The 15,301-nt window shown below is 38.0% G+C and overlaps 1 protein-coding gene across 3 annotated transcripts in view; it reads right to left on the bottom strand.

Moving 5' to 3' along the window:
* The window catches only part of LOC136034742 (glutamyl-tRNA(Gln) amidotransferase subunit A, mitochondrial-like), a 48,909-nt gene that overhangs the window by 32,953 nt on the left and 655 nt on the right, over positions 1-15,301 (bottom strand). For 2 of the 3 annotated variants that reach the window (XM_065716116.1, XM_065716115.1), the window contains exon 2: positions 3,666-3,803. In XM_065716116.1, the coding sequence (XP_065572188.1) occupies positions 3,666-3,777 (112 nt within the window). In that variant the 5' untranslated portion in view covers positions 3,778-3,803. Of the gene's footprint in view, positions 1-3,665; positions 3,804-6,476; positions 6,625-15,301 lie in introns of those variants that run through there. The other variant, XM_065716117.1, reaches the window with a different exon arrangement.

Raw genomic sequence — 15,301 nt, 5'->3', positions numbered from 1 at the left:
TTCTCGCGGAAGCATTTTCCGATTTGATGCCATCATCTTTTTGTGTTATCTCATTGTATTATAGCAAGGATTGGCGAATCACATGGAAAGTGTCACTACACACTGTCTTGGACAGTGAAAACTTAGACAGAAGACTGGTGAAAACTTAGAAAAGATGAAGGAATTGATGTGTAAGAAAGAAGGAATGGATGCATCCTCCTTTTGATTACAGTGTTGCTTCTTTGACAGCCTTCCAACAATTCTTGCAGAACCATTGAAGTACCTCTGCAGCCTTGTCAGGAACTTCTTTGAGAAAGACTTTACAATTCATGACTGTAAGCATAATCTAAAGGCCATCTTAATCCTCATTAGTTTATTGTTGAATGACCCAACCCGTTCATGCTTGATTGGTGGTGGAATGATAAAGTTACATCAAGCTAGAACAGCCACCTGGTCGCTTGCAAAAGCATAAACATTCTGCTTAAAGGAGTTATGACAGTTTATATGGAAGATATGTCAAGATGATTTGTTAGGGCCCATGTTGGTGTCAAAATCAAAAAGGAGTTATGACAGTCTATATGGAAGATAAAGATGATTTGTTAGGGCCAATGTAGGTGTCAAAATAAAAAATCTGTTCAAATGCATTCGAAGGAGACAGATCACAGAAATAATTTCCTTCCTGATCAGTGCCTTTATTACGGAACCATATTTTGTGGCAAACACTGAAATCCCCATGCTGAATAATGGCTAACTTGAGGAAATTTCCTTTGATGTAATCTGATTATCAGACTAATAATGATACCCTCTTGACCCCTGGCACAACTCTTAACTTGAGTCTGGGAAATTTAAGCAAGGATATGGATTACAGCTCCGTAAGTAAAAAAGCAACACCCTCTCCAAAATAGGTGGCATCATTTTGGCAGTTCTGATATCGTCTGAGGACTGTGTATTCCTCTGTCATTTCACTGTTCAGTATCTCTTTTTGAGAATAGTCTCGGCAAGACACATTATGATCGGCTTGATTGCGATTAACCTAATATAGGTCCTAATTGAACTTTGACCTGACACATTGTGCATTGCAGTTGGCTACAGTAAACAGGTCCGTCTTTATAGTCTGGATACAAGCAGAAAATTGCTTAAAACAGGTAAGTCCAATAAAGAAACCTCCGAACAAATTATTGCCATTTCAATGTTATTCTTTTGCTGAGCAAGTGCAATGTTAAAACCAAAAAGAAAACAATTCATTAATAATAATCCTGTTATTTTTCAACATCAGTGACAATAGTGCTGCTTAACCTTCATTTTAAAATGCAATGGAATATATTATTGCATGAAAGTGTAATATTAAACCGTTCATGAGGCCTTTACAGAGAAGCCTTTTTAAATAAAAACCAAAATTTAAAGAACACAGGTTGGAAAACAACACATACATCAAAAGAATCTTGTATTAATGCCAGTTCCAAATATATCATACTCATTAAGCTTAAGGTAACAAATCAAAAATCACCAGCATAGGAAAATTTGAATATTTTAGAAAAAGGAGAAAACACTCCCGAAAATAGCGTAATGTTGCTGAACATTTTACCATCAAATTCAAAAGGTCTGAGAACAATATGCTGGATATTTAACCTCCTATTTAACTGCAAATAAAAAAAAATGTATTATTCTCAAGAAAAATGGCTATGGTTGTGTATTTTTTTTTTTTTTTTGTTCACCAAGGGTGTTTGTACAGATAAAATGGTTGTAAAACTTTAGGTGAAAGGTCATTCAAACACATATTTGAAATTCTATTTTCTTTTTTAGTTACTTAAATTCAAAGGACTAAGCTTTTCAATGAAAAGAGAAAAATGAATTTTAAACTTTAAAAGAGCAGAAAGCAAATTATGAGTAGCTTATAAGATGTCCAAACTAAACATACAAAAGTGAATGCGATTGAAAAAAAAAAACTTAAAAGAAACAGATATCAAAATGAACTCTCAGTATACTTTTTGTCAGCAAATTTTGTAACAAATAAGTACGGTGTTACCACATCTGAGCCACCCCCCTCTTCCCGAAAAAGAATTAAATTAAAGAAGGCTAGAGCATTATTTGTACTCTGCTGAAAACTAAAAAAGCAGCTTTGATGGAAAGTTCAATGTAGCTGGCTGATTTTATATACATCAGAAAGAATGAATTTAAAAAGAAGATATTACTGATGAAAAGGCATCACTTACAGGACCTATAGAACAAAAAATAATTGTAACAAATGTGTTAATGCAAAAAAGAGGGGGTGAATGTCTAAATGTCCAGTTTTAGGTGCTTCAAACTACAGACTAACATTCTTCTGTAACTTTGACTTCAGAAGGTTGTGACAAGACTACCATTTGTGAGATATTTATATGGTATGTGATTCTAAGCATCTTCATTTAAATCTTAGCTTCAGATACTAAGTCAGTGAAGCTAAAAACCTATCAATCAATGTTAGTGAAAATCAAAGACCATTTGTGAAATAAGTACACAAGCATTGCACTTAGGGGCTACAAATCATTCAGATCAAAAAATCCTTCAAAGTAATTGAGGGGAAAGGGGGTATAATCCCAAGGGCCTCACTTTGACCCCTTGAATCACACAGATGGAAAATAATTATGTAACTCTGACTTCAACACGGTTTTACGTGTCTATCTTTCTGCATCAACTTTTGTGTTTTCATAATCAATTTTACACATACAACAACAAAAAAACTTAGACTCAAGAAATTATTCTAGTCACCCTCACACAAAAACCAGAGCACTATATTTTTTAGAAAAAAAATGAATATAAATACAGTCAAAGCCATCCAGGGCAGAATTTTGAATATAAAACTCATTTTAGTCTAGTACTAATCATGATAAATTCGAAAGATAGTATACACTGGAGCAGAAAATTTCAAAGATAGAAAGTATAATCAATTAAAAATTATCAAAGTTTATCAGATGTGAGTAGTAACTGGGAACAACAAGTATCCTTGTGTTTAGAATTAAATTGTGGTTGATGATGCAAGTAGCAATTGACCTACATTATGGCAATGTTGGAGACACTTCCACAAAATTGATTGATGGAACCTGTGATAGAACTAAATTTTGACAATGTTAGAGACAATTTAACAAAATTACTGAATATAAGCTATGATTGACCTAAATTATGAGCAGTTTTGAAGACATTATAATAAAAGTCATCCTTTATAGTTTTAAGTATGAAACTAGCCGTCTCTTCATCAGAGTCAACTACTTTTAACAACAATACTTAATAAATAAGGGACAGTAATGTAAATTTATAAAAAATCAGAGAAACCTATTCAACTACAGCAGGAACACTTTGTTCAAAATGATTACAATAATTAATTAGGCTAGAGGAAAATTTTTTTCCTAACCATTACCTTAGTATATACCAAAAACCAATTAACTTTTTGGAGGAAATGATGAGCACATTCTTGAATTTGTTGTTTTGCTCCATAGTTACTGTTAATTGTGGTTGCCAAAACTTGTCATCCAAGACTTTATCCATGTACTTTTCTCAACAACTCAGGTTCAAGTAACTCAGCACAAACTCCTTTATCCAATGGCTTATTCAAGTCACTGATTACATTAATGCTTATTCGTAAAATATAATGATTTAAATAAAAAGAAATATATGCATTGTTGGAGAACAATTAGAGAAGAAAAACATACCATTTAATGAATTTCCTGGGTCATCACTGTCACAAAGGACACTTGAATAAGCATTCAAAGGTTTTATTCTTTGTACTAGTTTAAGCATTACTTCATAACTAGGCTTAGGCATTTGGAATTTCAGGTGAAAAGAAAGATCTGAAAAAAAACTACAATAAACTTAATAATAAGAATGCAGTTAGCAGGACAGAACAAAGCTAGTAAATCTCATGCCCACAAGTTTCCTTGATGTGTTGAGTTGAGCTATTTTGACTGCATTCACATCCTATATTTCTGTCACTGATGTTATTACAGCTTATTCAAACAAATCTTTCACAGAAAGACCTATTATGGCAATTAAACTATCAGTAGCCAGGAATCTAAAGACAATTTTACCTGTTTTTTGGTTTTTAATGTTCTTTTTGTCTTCAGTTCAGGTGCAAAAAAAGAAGAAGAAATGTATTCTGCCAAGGCTAATTTCAGCAACTTTTTGCTGTCCAATAATTGTATGTCCAAACATACAATCAAATGACTGAAGCAATCATGAAATTTTTAGCATATTGAACAAAATAGGGTAAATACAGACATATTCATTGAATGTAATTTATACAATAAAAGCCAATAAGCAAGTATATGTCAAAATTTAAAGAGAAGAATCAATAAGGAGATAAAAGTGTGAAACATAGCTCAATGTTGCACTTAACAAATTCCTATCAAGCAGATTTCCACAGTTATTTCTAGTTTAACTGATTACTAGCCTATCCTCTGTGTCCTAATGCCTTGATATAGCCTTAGGCTATATATAAGAATTTTCTGATTCTGATGCTCTGTATTATTTTTGTATTTGTTGGTTAATTATAGAAATAAGAAAACTTGTTCCATATTTTTTTATAGTTAAACTGGACACAACTCTAGGATTCTGATTGATAGAAACTTTGTGAATCTTTAGAACAAGCCTGAATTTCAATAAAGACTACACATAAGTCTTATGAGACTGTTACCAATAGAAATTTTCTGAATCTAGGTTAGGACTATCTGTTTTGACTAGTTCCTAATTAGGGAATTATTATGTTATGGATTTAGAGTTTTTATTTAACACAGTAAAGACAGTCAAAGGGACAAAGAGACAAATTTTATATTATTTTTTCTTTGACAAAAATTAGTAATTTTTATTTCTGAATTTAGTGTTTAGTTTAAGCTTATTTCCTAAGAAGGGATTTGAAATAGCATTAAAATCTGCTCTTTCACAACTGACTGAGGGAAATCTATATCTCCAAAATGAGCTGAAGAAGATTCAAGTGGACAAGAGGGGGCAATAAGAATATGTGAATTATAAAAATAATCCATTGGAGACTATATACCATAATACAAAAGTGATAACTCTATTCCTTTAAGTTGACTAAGGTCAGAAACAGGAAAAAAGTCTCTTTTTGTTAGACTTGAAAGTTGTACAAGGTGATGAAGGAAATAAGACATCAAGTGATGTATTCACTTTCTTCCTAGATAAATTATGTGAAGTTGTAGGCCTATATATTTACTGAAAAGAGCAAGTCTAGCCTATGAGAAATTTATTCAGTATAAACAATGCATGCTATAAATTTATCCATTATGGGGAAGGAGAGGTTAAAGTTTATAGGTACACCTTAAGGAATTATATAAATATGCTAAGATTTCCTTCTGGAGGGTGGGAATGCTAAACTGATATTATTACATGACAATTTTTTTATATATCTGGATTAAGAGTGTAATCAGTTACCTAAGAAACAAACTTGCCACTAGAATCAGTATTTCATCCTGAATCCAAATATTACAGTTATTTCTGTTTAAATTCAATTTTAAGCCTTTTACAGACCCTCAAAGATGATATATTTTTCTCTTATTTTAGTTATGGCTTATAGGCTATACCTGCATTAGCATCAGTCTTGTTAAAACTGGTTTACCTGTAAACTGGATTGATGGTGACAAAATTGAGAATGAATAAATGCATGAGAAATATGTAATATGGGCTATATATATGATTGATGTTAGAAAGCATATGTTAAATTAAGCTAAAATAGAATTTGTGACAGAAGCAAATGTCATGTTTGGATTTAGGACACAATTCTGATTCTAAAGGTAAGTTGTTTCTTAGCTATGTGAATGCTCTATTGGTTTAGACATTTACCAACATTTTCAGCAGTAAAATTGTAGTTTAGCTACTTTTCACTATCTTGGAAAGGGGGGTGAGGTTAGGAAAAAAAAACTTTTAGGGATGGTCCTATAGAGTAAAGTATGTCCTAGGAAGGTATTTGTTGGTTATATAATAAACACTCAAAAAATGAAGTTTGATTAATGCTAATGAAATGAAGTGAAATAAGATGAAGACATAATACTATAGTAACAAAATTATGGAAACTACCACAAAGAATTACGGAAAGGGGGCTGCCCAGAGCACAGTATGTTAAACACGTAACCTAACCTAGGTACCATTCTTTGCCCCTCAACCCCTCAAAAAACCTATCCAGAAATATTGTTCATAGAGTGAAAAACCCCTGTTAGCCAAACAAGCCAAAGGAATGATATTGTTAAAGAAGTTGCTTGACTAGTTTTTGTCTTATGAGCATGTCACAAATTCTTGAGTGTTTACTATATAACTGATTGTAGCATCCTGCTGGGCACGCTTGCTAATTAGTTTAGTGTTGCTTTGTTATGCGCTTATATTGTTGTAGCATCCTGCTGAGATTGCTTGCTTATCAGCTTAGTGTTGCTTTTGTTATGTGCTTATGTTGTTATATTTACAGGTGCTTGGGTCTTAATAAAGAGCTAAATCAACTTGAGACATAAGAACTCTACATGGTATCAGAAGTGGGATCTTGAACAGCAAAGATGGATGGAGTTGCCCCTCCAGCAATCAACTGGGAATCTGAAAGTCTAGATGAAGAATGGTCAAAGTTTGAAGAACATGCAAGACTTATGTTTCTAGGCCCTCTCTCTGGTAAATTGGAGAAGATTCAGTGTGCCTATCTACTTATATGGATTGGCGAAAAAGGAAGAGACATCTTTAAAACTTTTGACATTGAAGCAGACGATTCAAATGAAATCGAGCCTTACCTTTTGAAATTTCGTGAGTATGCTGCTCCAAAGAAGAACAAAGTATTTGCCAGATATATCTTCCAGAAACGTGACCAGCGTGATGGAGAGACACTTGAGAAATACATCACAGAGCTGAAGTTGCTAGTCAAGCCATGCGAATACCATGATCCAAAAGAGATGACCAGAGACAAAATCGTCTGCGGAATCAGAAATCCAAGAATACGAGAGAAACTTCTAGCTGACGGCAACAGCCTAACGTTTGAAAGAGCAGTAGAAGTTTGTCTATGAGACGATCTATGATCTATGAGACGACCTAAGCACAGCTGAAATCATTTGACAACAATTCCCACCATCCCCCAATCAAACAGGAAGTGGATGTAGTATACCGGAAACAGCCAAAACCAGCAGATGCAAGACCAAGAACAAAAGGCACAGAGTGCTACTTCTGTGGAGGAATCTATGGCCCTGGACACAGCTGTCCTGCCAAAGGGAAAACATGCTCAAAGTGCAGAAAATTAAACCACTTTGCAAAAGTATGCTGCAGCAAAGTCGTGAATGCTATCGAAAATGACGAACAGAGCCAAATAGCAGAAACTGCTGAAGAAGATGAAATACTGCTATATGCTGTACAGCAAGATGGGAGTAAGGATGAGGCGTTTGTTCCACTGAAGATCAACAATCAGACTACTGTAAGCTTCAAAATCGATACTGGTGCTCAGGCAAACATCATACCAAAACACTACTTTGATCTCCTTGCTCCAAAACAACTCATACAGCCAACAAAGCAAAAACTCGCCAGTTACTGTGGCTCAACGATCCCAACAGCGGGAACCTGCCTCCTGTCATGCAGCTATAGTGGAGCTCCTGAACAGAAACATAGGTTTTTCATAGCTGGAGGAAATTCTGTTCCTATCCTTGGATTCAAGTCTAGCAAAAACATGAACCTGGTGAAACTTGTCCTGAACATAGATGCCTTAGATCAGTGGTTCCCAACCTTTTTCGGTCCGCGTACCCCTAGTCAAGGCCCAAAAAGTTTGCGTACCCCTTTCTTGAGAATCGTTGTTTTACTTTTTTCTTAACTAAAATCAGATTTTCAAAAACACGAGATTTTTTGTCCAATATGACGGTGCTTAAATGTACTTACAAAATCAATGAGAAACTTGAGGCTGCTTTTTTGCTAAAATATTATAAAATCTTGGCTCGATGTCACTAACGGCAATTATAAGGTCATTTTGTACACTCAGTCTGTTTCTGTGTTTGGTTTTGATCAATGACATTGCCGAAAATGACACTTCACAAAGGTAAGTGGATCCGAATGGTAACAAAGCAGACATGGCGATTTCACTTAGTTCCTTGTATTCTCCTTTCACCTCCAGCCAAAACTGGGAAACAGTTACATTTTGGAATTTCAGTTCTAAGGCGCGATCACTGGCAAGTTCGATCAGATTCTCTGTAAGCTTGTCACTACGGAGCTTGAGGTCACGTCTTCAACAAATGGATTTTGGATCCAATCCTGCGTTCTATCTTGGTTCATAATCGATGGGAAATATGACACAAGTTCATCTCGCAACTTTGTCAGATGCTCCCGAATACAATCACAGATTGTGTTGAGGTTATCAATTTCACTATCGTCCGCAAACTTGTCAAGGGTCGGGAAGACACTAACGCTGTTTCTTTGAACCTTTTTAAGCCAGAACTCCAATTTCTTGATGAAAGCACACATCTTCGAATTCAGGGAGAGTTCGTCCGTCCGGAAACCTTGCATTGACAGATTCAAGTCATTCAGTTTGTCGAAAATATCCGCAAGATAGGCCAGCCTGCAGACCCAGTCCTGGTTTTCAAAAAGTGAACTGAATGCAGATTTTTGCTCCAGAAGAAACATATGAACTTCTTGTCGAAGCTGGAAAAGTCTGTTTAAAATCTTCCCACGAGACAACCAGCGAACTTCTGTGTGCAGAAGTAAATGTTGATGTTCTGAACCCATCTCTTGGCACAGCAACTTGAACATTCTTGAGTTCAGTGGTCGGGCTTTGATGAAGTTGATCACTTTTACAGCCTCGTTGAGGGTCTCGTGCAGATGTGCGTTCATCCTTTTCGATGCAAGAGCTTGCCTGTGAATGATGCAGTGCAACCATTTCACCTTTGGATTTTTCTTCCTTATCCAGGCCATGAGCCCATTATTCTTCCCTGTTAGGGCGGCAGCTCCATCACTGCAAACTGATAGACACCAGTCCCACAAGATGCCCCCTTCTGCGAAGAATTTGTCAATCACCTTGAATAGTTCTTCTCCTGTTGTTCTTGACTGTAGGTTTTGACAAAACAGAATATTTTCTCTTATGTCAGAACAATCTTGATATCGAACAAAGACGATCACCTGGGCTTCACCTGACACATCCGTGCTTTCGTCAAGCTGTAACGCAAACATCTTCGTCAACTTTATTTGCTCAATAACCTGCATGACAATATCGCTTGCAATGTCTTCTATCCTTCTTGAAATGGTATTGTTCGACACAGGTATAGACTGAAGGGCAGTAGCAGTTTTCGTGTCAAACATGATTTCACTGACTTTCACTAGTGCTGGTAATATCAGACATTCGGCGATGGTGTGCGGTTTTTTCTGTTTCGCAACTAAATATGAAACAGCATACGAAGCCCAGAGAGCCTTTGAAGAAACTGATGCCACTTTTGCAATTTCCAAACAGTTACTAGCGAATGCTTCTTGTTTACGCTTGAAAAACTCTATGGGCTTACTGACATGAGAAGGGTGCACAGTACTGAGATGCCGGTTCATATGCGCAGGTTTCATGGAACTGTTGGCCAAGACTTGACCACAAAGAACGCACTGTGCATTCACTGGATCAGACTTTGTCGCACTAAATCCGAGCCCTAGGTATTCTGACAAATATCGACGCACTTTGACTGATGATTCGTCATATTTCTTCTTCTTAGGTGCAGGTTCAGAGTTTTGGGTACCATCATTCGGCTTCTTGTTATTCCTGATTAGGAATCTATCCATCTTTGTTTGCAACCACAATTCACGAATTTCGTGTTTCAACAGATGACAAGATACTGAACTCGCTGAGTTTAAATCGAGACCTTACGGCTATGGAGAAAAATTAGCGGGTTACTGACAGTGAAAGTTTTGAAAATGAGTCTGAAATTACGTGCAATGGGTTATGTTATCTGATTTTGAGGGAAATGTTGGAACTGAGTCAGAAACAAGTTTTAAAGATGTAGACTAAATTAATTTTGGGACCTTCGCGTACCCCCTGCGAGGGTTTCGCGTACCCCCTGGGGTACGCGTACCACCGGTTGGGAACCACTGCCTTAGATGACAGCAAATCAACGCCAGATCTGGAGCCACTCCTTGAACAGTACAAAGAGCTGTTCTCTGACATTGGGAAAATACAAGGCAAGTGCGATATTCACCTCAAGGAAGGAGTTGTGCCGACAGCATATCCTGCCAGAAAAGTGCCTATTGCAATGCGTGAGAAATTGAAACAAGAGCTGAACAGATTGGAAAGCTTGGGGATAATAGAAAAGGTGGAAGAGCCTACGGAATGGGTCAACTCGATGGTGCTAGTTGAAAAGAAGGATGGCGGTGTGAGACTTTGTATTGATCCAGTAGACCTGAATGAAGCCATCAAGCGCCCCTCATTACCCAATCCCGACTTTTGAAGACGCCATTGCTGATTTGAGCGGTGCGAAATATTTCTCAAAGCTTGATGCCACCTCAGGGTACTGGTCGCTTGTGCTTTCAAAATCAGCTTCAGACCTCACGACCTTTAATACAATTTATGGCAGATACCATTGGAGGAGATATCCCTTTGGGCTGATATCTGCCCAGGACGAGTTCCAGCGGAAGATGGAAGAGATATTTCAAGGTCTGAAAGGTCTTAAAATACTTGTCGATGACCTACTTATCTATGGAGCCACACAAGAAGAGCACAACAGAAGACTTGCGGACGTGCTCGAAACCTGAACAGAACTACTCACAGCTAGAAAAGGAACTCTTTGCCATAGTCTATGGCTGCTGTCATTACCACCACTACCTATACGGAAGGAAAGTACAAGTCATCACGGATCATCGACCACTCGAATCTATACTAATCAAAACCCCTCCATACAGCACCACCAAGGATTCAATGCCTGATGATGTACATACAGCCGTATGACTTGACTTTCAAGTACCGAGCCGGTACAGAAATCCCTACCGCAGATGCACTCTCAAGACTACATCTTCCAGACATTGATGAAGAATTACACAAAGAGATCAAAATCTTTGTACATTCGTTTGTAAAATCCATACCCGCCACGGGCAGCAGACTGGAGGAGATCAAACAGGAGACCTTGACAGATCACGAACTCCAAGTGCTGAAGAGGGTCATCTTGGAGGGATGGCCTGACAACAAGAGACAATGCCCAAACACCATAGTCCAATACTGGAGTATTTGCCAAGATCTCTCAAGGCATGATGACCTGATCTTCAAAGGTTCAAGAATTGTCATTCCTACCAGTCTACAAGACAACGTCTTAAAGGGACTACATTCCGCTCATTTGGGCACTGAAAAAACCAAGCAAAGAGCCCGAATGATATTTACTGGCCAGATATCGGAAAAGACATTGAAAGGTTTATCCAAAGATGTGATGCCTGCACTCACACGATGTCGAACAATCAAAAAGAGCCAATGATTCCCACGCCAATCCCGTCACTACCATGGCAGCATGTCGGATGTGATTTGTTTGAATGGAATGGGAAGCAGTATGCAATAACAGTCGACTATTACAGCCGCTATTTTGAGGTGGACAACCTAACCTCCACCACCACTTCTCATGTGGTTACAAAACTCAAAGGACACTTTGCTCGCCATGGAATACCAGCAATTCTCACTTCTGATAACGGGCCACAGTTCAGTTCCAGCGAATTCAGGCTATTCACAGAAAACTAGGGCATTGAACATCAAACGTCTAGCCCTTATCACCCCACAGCAAACGGGCTCGTCGAGAAATGCGTCCAAACCTGTAAGAGAATCTTGAACAAGTCCAAGATCAGTGGAAAGGACCCATACATCAGTATCCTAGAATACCAGAACACGCCTGTAGACGGTATGGCAGCACCAGCCCAGCTGCTCATGAGCCGACAGCTGCAATCAGTCCTCCCTGTCACGCAGAAGCATCTAGAGAAGAACATCGTGTCCAAAGCAAGCTTTCAGAAACACAGAGAGAAATCAAGAGTGCAACAGAAGGAGTACTACGACAGGACCGCTAAATCCTTACCCAAAATTCAGGTAGGGTCAAGAGTGAGTGTCCAAATGACACCCAGCAGTCCTTGGAAGAGAGGAACCATTGTCGAAGTGTGCCCACAGCCGCGATCCTACACAATTGCTACTGACGACGGATCAACGCTCCAATGCAACAGGGTCAGACTCTCCCATAGGAATTCAGACGAAGCAATCCACTCAAAACAAGACTACCAAAATGTAGAAACCACCCAACCGTCTGAGTTGGTACCCAAAGTCAGCCCAGTTGAGTGTCCAGCCTCACCCAGCCTGGCAGCCCTCCCTGAACACAATGGAAATATTGTCAATGTCCCTACTAGCACTGTAACACAGCAACAAACAAAACCAGTTCCGGACAGAGGCGGAGTGACGCAAACAAGATTGGGTAGAACAATAATCAAACCCACCAGGTTAAACTTATAGAGACAATAGCACGCTCAGAAGAAGGAAGATGTAGCATCCTGCTGGGCACACTTGCTAATTAGTTTAGTGTTGCTTTGTTATGTGCTTATATTGTTGTAGCATCCTGCTGAGATTGCTTGCTTATCAGCTTAGTGTTGCTTTTGTTGTTATATTTACAGGTGCTTGGGTCTTAATAAAGAGTTAAATCAACTTGAGACATAAGAACTCTACACTGATAGGTAACTTTTGAACTACCTACCTCTACTCCTTCTCTCTCTAGAGGGTCCCGACCTTTGATGACCCTAAAAATATTTTTGTTATAAAAGTGAAACCTTACAAACTAAATCTTCTGATGGAATGAAGTACAACAAAAGTGTTTTCACCATCATACCTTAGCTCAATCCCAATTTATAAGGTATAAAATATATGTAACTATATTTCCTAAATTTTGAAAAAAAACTTTTGATATGATTTAAAATTTTACTCAAATAACAGGAATTGAATTTTCAGAACTAAAGCAAGAGAAAAAAAAGGTGATAACTTAAAACAGTAAAATTCTAGTTTAGTGACTTCTGGCTATCTTGGAGAGGGGATAAGTTAGGAAAATGAAACTTTCAGGGATGGGTCTAAAGGCTAAAGTATATAATGGGAAGGTATTTTGAAGTACCTATCTCTACTACTTCTTCCTCTAGAGGGCCCTGACCTTTAAATATGTGTGTTATAAAAGTGAAACCTTGCAAAATCGATTTTCTGCTTAATTGAAGTACAACAAAATTATTTTAAGCTTCATAACTTTGCTTAGTTCTATTTTATAAGGTTTTAGAGATATGCAAATACATTTCCTAAATTTTGAAAAAAACATTTGTGTGGCTCAAAATTCTACTCAAATAACACGAATTGCATTTTCAGAACTAAAGGCAGAGAAAAAGCAACTAGTAACTGAACATTAAGGTAAAATGTTGTTTTGTCATAATTTCAATATGTATAGACCTGTCATGTAGGCAAATATCAGAGCCCTCTAGAGGGAGAAGGAGTTGAGATGGGTACTTTAATACCTTCCTGGGACATACTTTAGCCTATAGACCCATCCCTGAAAGGTTCATTTTCCTAACCTAAACCCTTACCAAGATAGCAAGAGGTAAATTAACTAGAAAATTCTAGATAATTGACTTTTTGCTATCTCAGAAAGGGTTTAGGTTAGGAAAATGAAACTTTCAGGGGTAGGTCTACAGGCCAAATTATGTCCCAGGAAGGTATTTTAAAGTACCCACCTCCACTCCTTTCTACCTTTAGAGGGCCCTGAAATTTGCCTACATGACAGATCTATACCTATTGAAATTTTGACAAAACAACATTTTACCTTAATTTTCAGTTACTAGTTGCTTTTTCTCTGCCTTTAGTTATGAAAATGCAATTTCTTTAATTTGAGTAGAATTTTGAGCCATATAAATGTTTTTCTTCAAAATTTAGGAAATGTATTTGCATATATTTAAAACCTTATAAAATGGAATTGAGTAAATTTACGAAGCTGAAAATAATTTTGTTGTACTTCAATTAAGCAGAAGATCTATTTTGCAAGGTTTCACTTTTATAACACACATATTTTTAAAGGTCATCAAAGGTCACGGCCCTCTAGACAGAGAAGGAGTGGAGGTAGTTGCTTCAAAATACCTTCCTGGGACATACTTTAGTCTGTAGATTCATTCCTGAAAGTTTCATTTACCTAACCTAAACCCTTACTGAGATAGCAAGAAGTCAATGTCCTTAATTCGCACTTCAGAGCAAATTAGTTGCAAGAACTGTGATGCTCCGTAGTTGATGATAGCGATAGATCTGGTTGCTGTGCTAAGGTCAAGTGACAAACCATAGGGACTAGAGAGTGCTGGAGAGATGCAATTTAAGCCCACTCGGTAATGGTGATCACATGGTAGGTATGGTTCAAGGACCATTCTCCAGCAATTAAAGTTGGCACCACCACACAACAGCAACTTCGGATAGAGTGTGCGAGATGGTTGGGTATGACAAGCCACATCATCCTCCAAGCTAACTCTCTATTGTGTTCCATGACTGTTATGGTAGTGAGGGCTGGGAGGGGTTTTCCCACTGGAATCTCCATGGTTTAGCCTCCCATTCCTTGTCGAGCCTCTTTTTGAATTCCTCAGGCAAGGTTGCCGAGACTGTCTCTTGGCTTAATTGGTTCCAATCATTTACCACTCGCTGGCTGAAAAAATCTAGTCAGACTTTGGTGTTAACGCTGGATTTGAACAGCTTTTTGGAAAGTCCTCGTGTTTGCTTTTGGTGGGGAGAGAAAGTGAACAGCTTCTGATCCGCTTGCTGGAGGTACCCGTAGGCGAGCAGCATGTCGTTATGCCTACGCCAAAAAACGAGTGTTGAGAGGTTAACAGATTGTAATCTTCTGCAGTAGGGCTGACTGTGTAAACTGTCGATGCATTTGGTGGCTCTCCTCTGGACTCCCTCAACAAGCTGGATGTCACTCTTGTAAAAAGGACCAGCAAGACATGTTCCAAAATCTAGGATTGGCCTGACCAGAGCTTTATATAATTTCAGAAAAACTGTGGAGGATTGACTACTGATGGTTCTTTTCAGGAGTCCCAAATTTGCATTTGCTTTTGAAACTGCTTGGGCGGTGTGCTTGTGGAATTTTAAGCTGTCATCCAACAGGACTCCCAGGTCTCTACCACTACTAGAAGTAGGAATCAAGACTGTCAATGATGTTTTGACATCGTAAATAGTGTACTGGTGCTGCAGATTACCACGGCCAAAATGAAGAGTGATGCACTTTGAGATGTTGAAGGACAGAAGCCATTTATCTGCCCATGCTTGAATTTGGTTGAGATCGGCTTGTAGGCTAATGTTGTCCATGGTACCAAATAGCTTGGAGTC

This window comes from Artemia franciscana, chromosome 13 (assembly GCF_032884065.1).
Source record: "Artemia franciscana chromosome 13, ASM3288406v1, whole genome shotgun sequence".
In the NCBI taxonomy this organism is placed as follows: domain Eukaryota; kingdom Metazoa; phylum Arthropoda; class Branchiopoda; order Anostraca; family Artemiidae; genus Artemia; species Artemia franciscana.
Note: the sequence above shows the minus strand (reverse complement) of the source record. Positions and strands in the feature narration are given on the sequence as shown.